At 40.2% G+C, this 12,404-nt stretch overlaps 2 protein-coding genes across 4 annotated transcripts in view; one reads left to right on the top strand and one right to left on the bottom strand.

Annotated features, from left to right (window-relative positions):
- Positions 1-244: 244 nt before the first annotated feature.
- On the top strand, positions 245-7,619 carry LOC146469195 (upstream stimulatory factor 1-like). 3 transcript variants are annotated; one of them, XM_085123825.1, is made up of 6 exons: positions 245-930; positions 2,564-3,228; positions 3,325-3,415; positions 4,144-4,202; positions 5,444-5,559; positions 6,205-7,619. In XM_085123825.1, the coding sequence occupies exons 2-6, from the start codon at positions 2,577-2,579 to the stop codon at positions 6,439-6,441; spliced, it is 1,155 nt and encodes a 384-aa protein (XP_084979951.1). In that variant the 5' UTR covers positions 245-930; positions 2,564-2,576; the 3' UTR covers positions 6,442-7,619. The 3 variants fall into 3 exon arrangements, with proteins under 3 accessions (XP_084979951.1, XP_084979952.1, XP_084979950.1); XM_085123826.1 differs by lacking the exon at positions 245-930 and having other exon boundaries at positions 1,541-3,228; positions 5,444-5,538; XM_085123824.1 differs by lacking the exon at positions 245-930 and having other exon boundaries at positions 1,550-3,228.
- LOC146469196 (uncharacterized) overlaps positions 6,738-12,404 on the bottom strand; it is a 13,652-nt gene continuing 7,985 nt past the window's right edge. Inside the window, exon 6 of the mRNA XM_085123823.1 lies at positions 6,738-12,404. This exon is cut by the window's right edge and continues 838 nt beyond it. Coding sequence (XP_084979949.1) covers positions 10,679-12,404 — 1,726 coding nt within the window. The 3' untranslated portion in view covers positions 6,738-10,678.

Genomic DNA, 12,404 nt, shown 5'->3' on the forward strand with positions numbered 1-12,404 from the left:
TAAAATTTTCTGCACCCTCAGTGAAAGCTACTCTGACGCCAACTTAGTAATCCGGATGATCATATTAAAGTGTTTGGCGTACACTAATGTCCCATTTTCTGCCAGTAAAGGTTTAATATGATCTTGGAAAACAGAAGAAAAAAAAGCGAAATTTGAAGCATTCAATTCTTCCGAATATTCTCGTTACGTGTCCGACCAATGTGAACTTCAAGCTGCAGAGGAAATTCACTGAGTCATGTTGTGCACGTGCAAAGTGTTTATTTCCTTGAGCGCAGGCTATGTCTACACTATGCTGGATAGCATTTTATGCCGTTGTGAAAAATTCTCCGGCCTGGTGTGAACAGAAGAGGCCCAAAACCGCCGCCATCTTTCCACTAGAATCCAATCCTCGCTCCTCGTTGTTGACTTCTGTTTTGGTTCTATTCTGTGTTCACACTACTCAAGAAAGTGTCACAAAACCTATCCTATGTGTGACAATTCGCTTTCAAGACCAAACCAGCGCAGCATCGCTCCGGCACAAAAATCGATCCGAAAATAGGCGTTTTGTGTGTGAACGAAAGTCCTATCCGATATGTTTTTGGTGCCGACACAATGGCTATCCGCCGGGTATATTGTAGAGAGAGGATGCGTATTGTATAGTGCCGACGTAGTAATTTTTTCCTGAGTGAAATCTCGTGACTTTTACTCGTGTCTGAATTTCTCCGTTATGAGCCGTTTCAAGTTTTAAATCGTAGTCATGTGTTTCAAAGAGTCCAAGAGAAGTTCCTCAACCGTGAGAGTCACCTGGGGGTTCTGTTCCATCTTGCCATTGTGATTGTACTCCAGCTCCGCACTTAAACGTCATGATAAACAACAAATCTGCTATCTTGTTTGAACTTAGTGGGCTCACGTACTACTGAGGTGTGTAAACCCGTGTGATACCCAAATTTGGTAAGTGTTTTCAAGTTGTTAGAGCTTTGTTGATGTTTGGTGTTGGGATCAGGGATCTTTCAATAAGAACTGTTACAGTGCTTGCTTTACGACGGCAACGCTGGAAACGCGGCCCATAAACTTTGACTTGTCGTTGTTGACATTGAGGGTTTGGAAGCGTGAGCCGAGAATTGGCCAATAATTTAAGTTTCAACTCGGTCAGCTGAGAAATCGCGCGGTATTTAACTGATAGCCGTGAATAGTAGCCCATACTTTTTAAAACTGAGAGTTGGGAAATGCCCGTTAATTTAACTCATAACCGCGATTCCAGCACCCTGATCTAGGCACCGGACACTGAGTTTTAACATTTCATTAGGACGCTACTTCAAAGTGCTATTTATTACACTCATCAACAGTTGAAATATTTGGACCACACTATCCCGCCAGGCCAGTTTTATCGTTCCATTAGCCGTAAGTCAAGTCAGTACTTAGCGAGTATATCTTTTTAGGACCCTCTCGAGTTGGTGGGTCGAAGACGAATTATGGTGACTGCTGATAAAATATCTGATCCCGAGATATGGGGGGGGGGGGGGTGGGGGTATGCACCAAAAACTTCTACCAGACGATAAAATGGATTGAAAAATACCCGGCAGGCCCAAAATTATCGGATGTGGGCCCCATCTTTCCCATATCAGGAGGGAAATGCACGCAGTTTTTGAGTCATTGGAGTAATTTGAGTAATTGGAGTCTTTGAGTAACTGTGATCAAACATCATCTTCGGAGCACCAATGGTAGTAGGGGCGAGGGAAAAGTCAAAACAGGCGGCGGAAAAATTGGCGAGGAAAACCAGGGAGATTAAGTGAGGCAGCCCTTATTTCCCCTCCCTTCTTGAGCTTTACTTCGTCGAATTCTTCCCCTCCGTTTCGACTTTTTCATTGCTCCTACTACCTGCCTCTGGGTAAGAGGCAAAGATTTCTTTCAATAAGATGTTATCCTATTTCAGACGAAAGCTACGAAAAATTGGCCCAAAAAATCATGCCCTTTGGAACTGCAGCTACCTTTTTCGCTTCCACAAATAACATTTTTAAGGTCGTACCCTCCCCACCCCCCTGCCCCTCTCATCCGCCGCCTTCTCTATCTGCCTTTGAATTATTTGAAAAAATATTTCTGCCCGTCAGTTTGGTCCATTTCTGTAGATTTTGTGCACGTGTCTCCCTGGAGCTAAGAATTCGTTCCAGTTTATTGAATTTCTAGAATAGCTGTTTGGCCTCTCTCTCGAATTTTTGTTACGGCCCCTCTTTGAAAAATTAAAATCGTCCCCCTTTGGATGATGAGCATTAAAAATATTTGCTATGTTCGAGGAATTGATTCGCCAAATAACTACAGTAAATAATAACTCAATATTTTTTAAAAGTGCAAAATAATTTTTACTCCACCACGTGTTCGGGGAAAATCGGGCGGACCACGAATCACGTGTGTTGTCACATGTTGGCACACGTGATTGACCTGCCCTTGCCGGTTTGATGGACAGTTGTTAATGGCAACAAAGAGGGGGCGCTGGAGGGACGGGAAGCGAAGTGACGTACTTATCATGTGATGTTCGTTGTCCTCGTGGTCAGTTTCGTCCTTTCTGTCTTCTTGTTCACATGACCAGTTTGTTTGACCCCATGACCACGACTCCGCACTCCAGCTCTCCTACTCTGGACATGCTCGACGGGTCTTTGGACCCAGAGAAAAATTCGCCTCTGCAAGATCCAAAAGGCACCGATCCAACACAGGTACCCGAGCCAGAAACCGTCACTGTGACGGTGTCTACTGTTTCTGACGAGCAAACTGCAGCTGCTCTTGTCGGACAACAAGCGAGCGCAGCATTCGGAGACCCAGGGACCCTTCAGTTCCAGTACAGGCCAGACGCCAATGGCGTGCAGGCGACGGGATTCAATGGCGGCACTCAACAAATTCGTGTTGTTCAAGTCCAAGCTGCCGATCCGAATGGCGAACGGGTGGATGCTGCCAGCGCAGCTTTCGCACCTCAAGTACAAACTGTTATACAAAGCCCGTTTAGTAATGGTTCGTCCCCGACTCACACAGTAGAAACAGACGCTGCCACAGACGGAGCTAGATTCACGTACTTTCAGCCAGCCGATGCGGCGGCTACAGCAACCGTAGTGCAAGCTGGTGGTACGGAGGGTTTAGATGCCACAAGCGCGTACACTGTCAGAAATATTCCAGTTTCTTTGCAGCAACCATCTTCTCCTTCGCAAATGCCCATTACAATGGCTGAAGCACAGACCATCACGACCGTGGGAACAGCCGCAGGTTCGTTTTTCTATGTCTACGGCGAGATCGCTTCGAATTCTTCTCAGTATATTTCTTAGTGAATTTATAAAACATGCCCTGTTTCGCTTTTTGTAGGTGGATTTTATGTGATGATGTCGCCTCAAGATGTTATGCCAGGCGGAAACCAGCGGAACATAGCTCCAGCGATCACTCACAAAATATCGACGTAAGTTTTAAATCACGAAAATTCGATTAATGCTACTACTGATGTGCCTTTCCGTTCTATATTTTGAAAACTTGGGCAGTTTGAAATTGATAGCCTTTCATGAATAATCTTTTATTTATAAGATAAAGAAAAATTTTGGCGTTTTTTCCTGTCAAGATAAGCTTATAAGCAAATCATTTTGTTAATCAAACTATGGTGATGATTAAACAAGTATTATTAATGCTATCTTATCCTTGTTTTTTCGAGTTAGCGAAATAAAACCCGTATTTTCATTTTTGTCTCAAGTCAGACATCACTAAATCCCTAGAATCGAACTCAAACGAATTACTTTTTCAAACCTCAGCGTCCCTATATGTAACATGACTCGAAGTTATTCGTGCTGTCGGGACGAAATAAATTCTTAAACTTACGAAACCTCATTTCCGTTTGGGAAGACTTCTCACAGACCGAATACATCTACACTGACAGGATCATCAAAATTCGTGTGGCTGCAGCAAAATCGCGTTGTATTTTTTGAATTCGCCGGCTCGAAGTCATGTGTCCTTCCACATGATGGTTCGTCGCGTCACATGATACTCGTCAATCATGTGACGGTCATGGAAGATTCACAAACAAATCGCTTGCAACAAGGTTAGGTCCGTTTATATTCCTCCGATCTCTTGCGAATACAGTAGGACTACAGTAATGGAGTTTTTGTACGTTTTGGGTAATTCTGTTTCTCTCAACAGTAAAATCGATGCGCCTCGAAGTGCTAGAGATGAGAAAAGAAGGGCCACGCACAACGAAGGTATGAATTCTGATCTCTCCACCACTCGATTTAATTTCTACTGTAAGTCTATAAAACGAAAAACTAGAGGAAAGTTCTACTCACTGGCTTTCAGTTGATACTATTTCATCCAAAGACTCGATGTACAACCTTGTACAGAATGTGCTGTTCAGTAACTTCCATTTAACGATTTTGTACCCAGATTCCAAAGTTAGTACCACGATTTACAGCATAATAAGCAATAGGACAAGAAAATACTGTTCAGTAGCTTAAATTTAGATGTTCTAACCACTACTTGTGACGTGCACACTCTGTTTAAAGATTGTTCTTATTTTTATTGTTATTTTTTATTATTGTTATTATTATCATTATTATTATTATTATTATTGTTATTATTGTTGTTGTTGTTGTCATCCACAGATTTAAAGGGGAAGTATCATGGGGTTTTTGACATATTTTGTTGAAAATGATGAAATAAGACCTTCAATCAGCTGCCAAATAATTCTAGAATGACAAGAGGAAAGAAATCAACTCAATTCTTGAAAGGAACAACTCGGGATCTGTTCTAGGGCATTTTGGAAACAAAAATGCAAGAACTTGAAAAACATTAGCCTAACATTTTTCAGGTTTCAATCCATACCGGCCTACTCTGTCTCTGGCCAGAGGCACTAATCGACAGTTTTTTTGAACTGGGGTGAAAATTTATAACAAACTTGACAATTATTTTGTTGTTTCTGCTGACAGACAAACATTTTTGGGTTTTGAAATGACAGCAAATTTGTGTGATACGTTATTAGCACAATAAACAGCAGTACAGGAAAGGAGAGCATTACCATTGTCATTTGATCACACTTAAAGGTTTTGCTTGACATATGAAGAGAAGAAATCAGTTCATTTGATATCCAAGAATACCTCGTACTTTAGAGGACAAAGGATAGTAAGCTTGTCATGCCTGTGCCCATGTCGGGCTTGCGTCTGTTTGGTGGTGATGTTAACAAGAGAGGCTAAAAATAGTCATCAGTGTTAAATATTTTGGTTGGTTTATGTCGACAAACCACAGCTGTTCATTCTGAAGCATTTGCCTCTAATGTGCGACTGTCTGTCGTAGTGACCAGTAAAAACAAATTTCTTTCACATTTCTTCAACCAGATCACTTAGGAAACCAGAATTCTTGGTACTCAACAAGATTATTTCTCACAGGTTCAACTGTTTGTTCGCATTTCTTTTTTTTTTTTCTGAGTTTGGTTTAATTTTTCCTTTAGTTGAACGTCGTCGCAGAGACAAGATAAACACATGGATTAACAAACTGGCCAAAGTAGTACCTGAATGCTGCCAGGAACAATCCAAAGCAGGGCAGGTCGGTGGAACACAGAATATAGTAAGCAATCTTGACTTTTTTATTTCAAGAAATAAATGACCTTTTGAAATAGCAAGAGGTTCAGGATTATTGGTGCATAGGGAACTCTACTTTGACTAACTTCAAGTCTGGGAATTTATCCCAGGCACTTTTAATTGAGCAGAACATTTGTTTTTTCTACACCTTTTTGCGCATCGATTTCTCTTAATCTTAAAATTTATGACCAGATAATCCCATAATAACGAGATATGGTTTTGGCTATTTTAATGTTGAATTTTGCAATAATTTCTATCTAACTTTTGTTGATACTTCAGACATAAACAACTAAAAGTTCCTCGCTACCAACATGTACATGTTTACCTCCTTGTAATGAACCCCTGTGGCATTGGGTACCGTTACTGGTATACTAAAGTTATGATATTTTAAGGATAGTTTTTAGGTAATTTCCACTATAGATAATTTCAATTTATGTTGACAAACCTTAAATGTTGAAGTTGCACTCATTTGATTTTGTTACTCATAAAAATAATCCTTTTGGCTCTCAAAACAGTTTGTTTGCTAACAGAAGAAGTATTTCATAGACTAGATGAATATGTTTCATTTGAACCAATCAAGAGAAAAATTAATTAGTGATAAATTATCTAATGGCGGATGTTTTTTTGGCAGAGTAAAGGAGGGATCCTATCAAAGACAGTGGATTATATAAATGAGCTGAAATTACACAATGCGCGAATGGTCGAGACAATCAAAGACACAGAACGGCTGACTATAGATACAGAGCTATTACGACAACAAGTTGAAGAGCTCCGGCAAGAGAATGCACTACTACGAGCGCAGTTACAGCAGCACGGAATTGAACTGGCAGCGGGAGGTCCGACTGCACCAGGAGAGATAAAACTTTGAAATGTGCTGCTATGTTTTATTTAAGCATTCGTGAAGACTAGTATAGTAATAATATAGTAATATAGTACATGTACTAGAACAAGCAGTCAGCAAAAGAATTCTTAAAACTGCTTATCATGCATTTTGCTGTATCATACCTAGGGAGAATTTGGTCAAATAATTACCCATAGCACAAGGTTGTTCTATATAGTTATTTCCAAGGATAGCTCAAGGTTGTTCTATATAGTTATTTCCAAGGAAGGACTAGAAAACTATGTTACTCCATACTCATTAGGCCATCCAGTTTTTGTTTTTAGTTATCATTCTTTCTGATAATTTATTGCTGTTTTGGGGTCAAGTCAGTTCTTGTAAAAAATGAGGTGAAACAAGGGCTCTATAATCAGGAGATATGGCACCCAGCATTATTTCCATATATATATTTTTTGTAAAGGAGAAGCTTTATCACAGAATAACTATGTGGTGCGTTTTCCAAAAGCGACTGAGACAAAAAAATGTGCACATCACAAAAATTCACTTTTATGCCTTGTTGGTTTTCTGCCTCGAGAGACTCCAGCATAATGTGCCGATCAAATTATTAAAAACTTTAACATCAACCCCCTGGGCAATTTGCCAAATTTGATGATTGAATGCCTCTCTCCAAAAACAAAATAATGTTCATCACGGCATATATAACCAACTGCTAACGAACATAATCTCAGTCAGTCCAGTGGTAAGCTGAAAAAAAAAGAATAGGGTGGCCTAATACTCAACCTTTTGCAGTGGCAGGTCTTGGCAGTCACCTCATCCCCCATCTTATTCTCAAAGAAGATAAGTTGTGCAGGGCCAAAGTATTTTAAAATTCAAGCAGTAATGAAGTTCTAAGGTCAGCTGTTTAGTGTGTGCTCTTGATTGCTTGAAAGCATATTTTCTGGTACTCTAGATAAATAAGCTGACTTTCCCATCCGTGAAGGGTTATTTTATAAAGGAAATCAGGGCTTGATACCAACACTGTCCACTTGCCACTGGGGAGTGAACTTTCCCTTTGGAAAATAAACTCCTATGAGACACATTAAACAACGGATTAACCTTGGTTTAAGAACCTGTCAACTTCAACTGATGTAAGACAAAGGAAACAAAAAAAGATTAAAACATACAGGGAAGGAAAACAATAACCTACAACATGAAAAAACAGTCAGGTTCTTACACCGAGGTAAACCCCCCAAAAATAATGTTTTGCTGTCAGGGTTAACAATTATGATTTCTGCAATCCATTTTGGTGAGTAAACACTTGAAACAGAAAGTGAAATTAAATCAGCTTATCCAAAGTGGAAAGTGGTGTCAAAAGTTAGTGTCAAACCTTTGAAATGGGAAACATTTTTTGGTCTTTTATGAACTAATAGAAACATGCATACAGCTTTGAAAGAACTTTCATCAACCTGTAGCTTGTGTTTCCACAACGAGACATCCTACCAAGTTTCTACTATTTTGTTTCTTTATTTGTATAGAAACATGGAAATTGTTTCCTGTTTCTAAAACGAAGTGTAATTGAATATGGGTTTCCTCTATTGTAGAAAGTTTTTTTGTATAGAGAGATGTGTTATTAAATTAAAGCAAAACACCTGGCAATAGTCATGGTGATTTTGAGGTCTTGTTTTTGGGGCATTACTGTTGTAGTTATTCAAATGAACTAGTGATGTACACTTTAAATTTTTGTTTTATTAGTTATGTATAAGATGCTAAGTAATTTTAATTATGTAGATGAAGATTATGGAATGGAAAAGGCATCCAGTCTAACTGTATGAAAGTAAAAGCTAATTTTTTTTATCTAAGTGGTGAATTATTGCTGTCTTCTTTTGAACGAAAACTGCAAATCAAAGGTGCAGGAGGGCACGACGTTTTTGCATTCGACGTAGAAAGAACGCACTCCTAATTGCATTTGGAGTCAAGATTGTATGGGACTGTCAATGAATGGATGGATCTTGGGACGCGTGTCTGGCATCTCCAGCAGATTTTGCAGGAGGGGGGGGGGGGGGAGGATGACATCATCACCAACTTGGCAAAGGAGAGAGAGCCTGGGATCTTTGATTATTACTAGACTAAGTATATCTTCATATGGGATTTGACTTTAATCATTGCCTAGTGTAACACACACCCTGAAATGAACATGTTGCAATGTTTTTGTTTCTGTAATCATTGCAAAAAGTAGAAGTCAGTTCTACTTTGTGCAACGATGACTGCAACAAGACTTGTAGAGATGTGTTCATCTCATGACTCGTTGCACTATGTAACTTTCCTTGCATTTTGTATCATGATGAGCCAAGGTGAAAAATTTGACAACAATTTCAAGGCAAAATTAAGCCCCCAAGGGTATGCCTGCTTCCCAGCGAGGTGCATCAGTAGGTTCTCCAACAAACCCTTAAATCCCAATCTACGACAGCCTGCGTCGCAGACAATCTATACAATCCCTGGTATAGTCAACTATATCACGTTCTCTATAGGTCTTGTGTGACAAGTCTGGCTGCAATGCAGGCTAAATCTACAATGGACAGTGTAAAATATCTTGTATTTTGATTGGCATAGTAGTTTTTGATTAAAGTACAAATACACCAAAGATGTTAATAGTCGCAGAAAGTTCTTGTATTCCTCTCTTGTAAATTTTGCATCAATTATGGTGACTGTTGCTATGGTGTAATAAAGACCAAATCTGCCCTCTCAACCTCACGCAATGAATGAAGCGGATTTTTTTAAAAACATTTCTAATTTTGTCCAGAATAACCAATATCATAATGATGTACAAAACAAACACAGATTCCATTTGGCCACTGATAACACACAAAACATCAAGATATGGTAAGAACATCAGTCATGCTCCAGTCAGGCTCCTGCTGCTTGTAGCATAATCAAAGCAACAATTTACAACTTTAAAAAGCCTTTAAATAAATAACAATGTGTGGCATTTTCCCCAAAATTGAAGCTTAATTTTCTCTAAAAATGTGGTTACCTCTAATATATGTCTTGGATTCCAAAAGCCCCTCGCTAAGATCTGCTCTTCCAGCATGGTGATAAACTGCGCTAAGATACCTTTGAATTAGGACGTGTCATGCTTAAGATATCCGCTATTCTTAGACCATCCCAAGATGCACAGAATGTATGCATCGTAACAAAAGGAGACATCATCCTTAAATGGAGGTCCAGATGCCTAGGGGGGGGGGGGGGGGGATACAGTCAACTCTCGCCTTGCGGACACCTCGAAATTACGGACACCCCGATAATACGGACAGTAGTTAAACCTCCGGCAAAGAAAATTACAGACGTTTGACTGAAATAAATTCCTGATATTACGGACTCTCGCTATTAAGGACACCAACTCACGGTCACGAGGGTGTCCACAATAGGGGGAGTTGACTGTACTCCCCTATGTAGGTCATATAGGAATTTGCAGCACTAAAGGGTCTAGGTTTTGATCAGTTTTGGTCTGATATAGAGAATAGATTCAAAACAATTTTTGACTGCAGCAGGGTAAGGCTGGTCTGGCATTAGGGATGGTTTTCACAAGAAAAATGGGGTTGAGAGCCCTACACAACTCCGACTCACATGTTTGTTGTTTCCATTTCGCTCTTTTGACCAATAAAGCTTCTTGTAGATTTGCAGCGGGTTAACGTGATGATTTGGAGGATTTGCATGGTCTGAAATAGGTTATCAATTTAACGTTTGGTTTTATCAACAAAGTTAATAACTAAAGGTATTAATTTGGCAACTGTCAAGAGATTCGAGTGCTGATGTTTAGCCCTTTGTCAGAGTGAAGGTTTAACAGATTCGCTCTGACAAAGGGCTACTGTAAGAAACGTCTGCACTCAAATCTCTTTGGTGACCAAATTACCTTATCTACTCTGTTGATAAAACCAAACCAAACATTAGTTTCCACTCACCACTAATGCAGCACCTCGGCTGCTGAAACAGGGTAGGGAAGATCACATATTTTGGTCTGAAGTAGGGAAAGGATTTCAAGAAGCGTGCCACATGTACCCACTCAATTTTCTGAGTGTACCCACCACCCCCCCCCCCCCCCCCTTCTCTTCCCCCACATCCAAATGTCTGCTTTCCCAAAAAAGAGTACGATTTGAACAGATAACCAAAATTTAACAGTTAAATTTCACCAAGATGATCAAACTACAGCGTGCAGTAAGACTAAGAGACACTACTGGTCAGTTCCCAAGATTTAAAACATTTAAAAAATCATAAACTGTCTTTGATTTCATTAAACAAAACTTCCCATTGTTGAACTGTGATTAAAAAACGGTCTTGTTGGTGAGAATGCATTTGCCGTCGAGCCAAAGGAAATTTGTCCACCTGAAAGCAGTTCCACACCAAATGAACCTTGCGGCTGAAATGAACTACTGGAGGTTGAGATTGGTCCCAATGAAAGACTTGAACCTGTGTTATTAACGGCATAAAATGAAGATGTAATGCTATCTACAGAATGTTTTAAAAAGCTGGAAGATGACACAGAAACATTGTTTGACGAATTTACAGTTTGGCCTACTCCTTGCTGTTGTGTGATATTGTCTCTCTGTCTTCTGTTGGGGTTGCTATTTAATGTAAACTGCATAGGTGCACAATTTGATGGTGACACTCCATAGGTGCTGTTTGAAATCGTTCCACTAAATAGTGCTGTTGGCTGACTACTAGGAATTGTAGATTTCTGTTCTACAAGTTCAGGCAAGGCTGCAAGTGCTCGCAAAGGATTGGCTCCTATATCATGGCTAACATTAGATTTCACCGAATGAAGCAAGTTTGGATTCACAGACACCATAGCAGTGCTGTTGTAGTTTGCATCAGACCGCGACGAGATCAGATTGTCAATAGCATACGACAAACTTGAATTTAAATCATTAGAACCAATTAGTGATTCAGCTGAAAAGTCAGAATACGTTGTCCTGGAAGGTCTTGTTTGCATTTGGGTCTCCTGTGTAATGACTGATTCACCCATGATTTCATTTCCTCCAATAAGAGCCTCAGCGGAGTAGTTGGAAAAATTCTGAGTGTGACCTTGCTCATTGGGTGTGCTGTGCATCGAAGATGCTGGAACCATTGTTAACCCATTTTGCTGGCTTATATTATTCTCTGAAACTGAAGTAGCGGTTATATGGGGAATGTTTGGCAGGACGACTTCATTTGAAGCAAGCAGTGATTCAGCAGAGAAACTGAGGTTGCCGGAACCAAGCTGCGACACTTGCTGCTGCTGTAGGTCTGATGATGATTGTGGCTGCCCTATGCTCTGGGATAAACCTGCTAATGACGCAATACTGTGCGACAAATGAGGCACCTGTGCAGTCTGACTTGCTCCTATAGTAGAAACTTGTGTTATGGATTTACTGCAATCATCTCTATTTGAAACCATGGTTGGTACATTGTTACTTGTTGATGACCCCTGAGTAGCAATACCAGGGATCAAAGCAGTGACATTAAAAGTCTGTAAGGCCATTACTTCCTCTTGTGGCTGACAAATATTCATATTTCCTTGTGTTTCCTGGGGATTGCAAGTGTTTGTTCTCTTTGCCATACTGCCAGGACCCGCCACAGGTAAATGCGCTGCTCCACGTTTGTTTGTGGCCGTGCCAGCTTTGTTTTCAGCCAGAGGTTTGCTTGCTGAGCTTCTTTTTGTATTTTGAGTTCTGGCAACTGACTTAGTCTGAGCCTTGTTAGCATTTGAAAATTTCTTAGTTTTATTTCCTCCTTGGTAATTGCTTTCATCATTTGATCCTTTCTGTTGTCCCACACTTCCATTATTTTGAGCAATCATCGCAACAGATAAAACCTGGTCCGGAGCGGCAGTGACATAAAACGTTGGTAAACTGCTACTCTGTGCGACTGTACTGTTGCTGATACCTGGGGGTCGATTTAATAGACTGCTTGATGCTGGCAAAACTGAAGGAGTTGATACCAACACTGCAGGTCCAGTTGTGCTAGAAGCAGCAAAAGGA

Source organism: Pavona decussata, unplaced genomic scaffold (genome assembly GCF_977016875.1).
Source record: "Pavona decussata unplaced genomic scaffold, jaPavDecu1.1 SCAFFOLD_127, whole genome shotgun sequence".
Taxonomy (NCBI): Eukaryota; Metazoa; Cnidaria; class Anthozoa; order Scleractinia; family Agariciidae; genus Pavona; species Pavona decussata.

What these genes read in the sequence shown, in the direction of transcription:
- LOC146469195 (XM_085123824.1), top strand. Translation starts at nt 2,556, where the DNA reads ATGACCAGTTTGTTTGACCCCATGACCACGACTCCGCACTCCAGCTCT. An exon ending in ATCACTCACAAAATATCGAC is followed by an intron (nt 3,416 to 4,143) that starts GTAAGTTTTAAA and finishes TTCTCTCAACAG; the next exon opens with TAAAATCGATGCGCCTCGAA. An exon ending in TCGGTGGAACACAGAATATA is followed by an intron (nt 5,560 to 6,204) that starts GTAAGCAATCTT and finishes TTTTTTTGGCAG; the next exon opens with AGTAAAGGAGGGATCCTATC.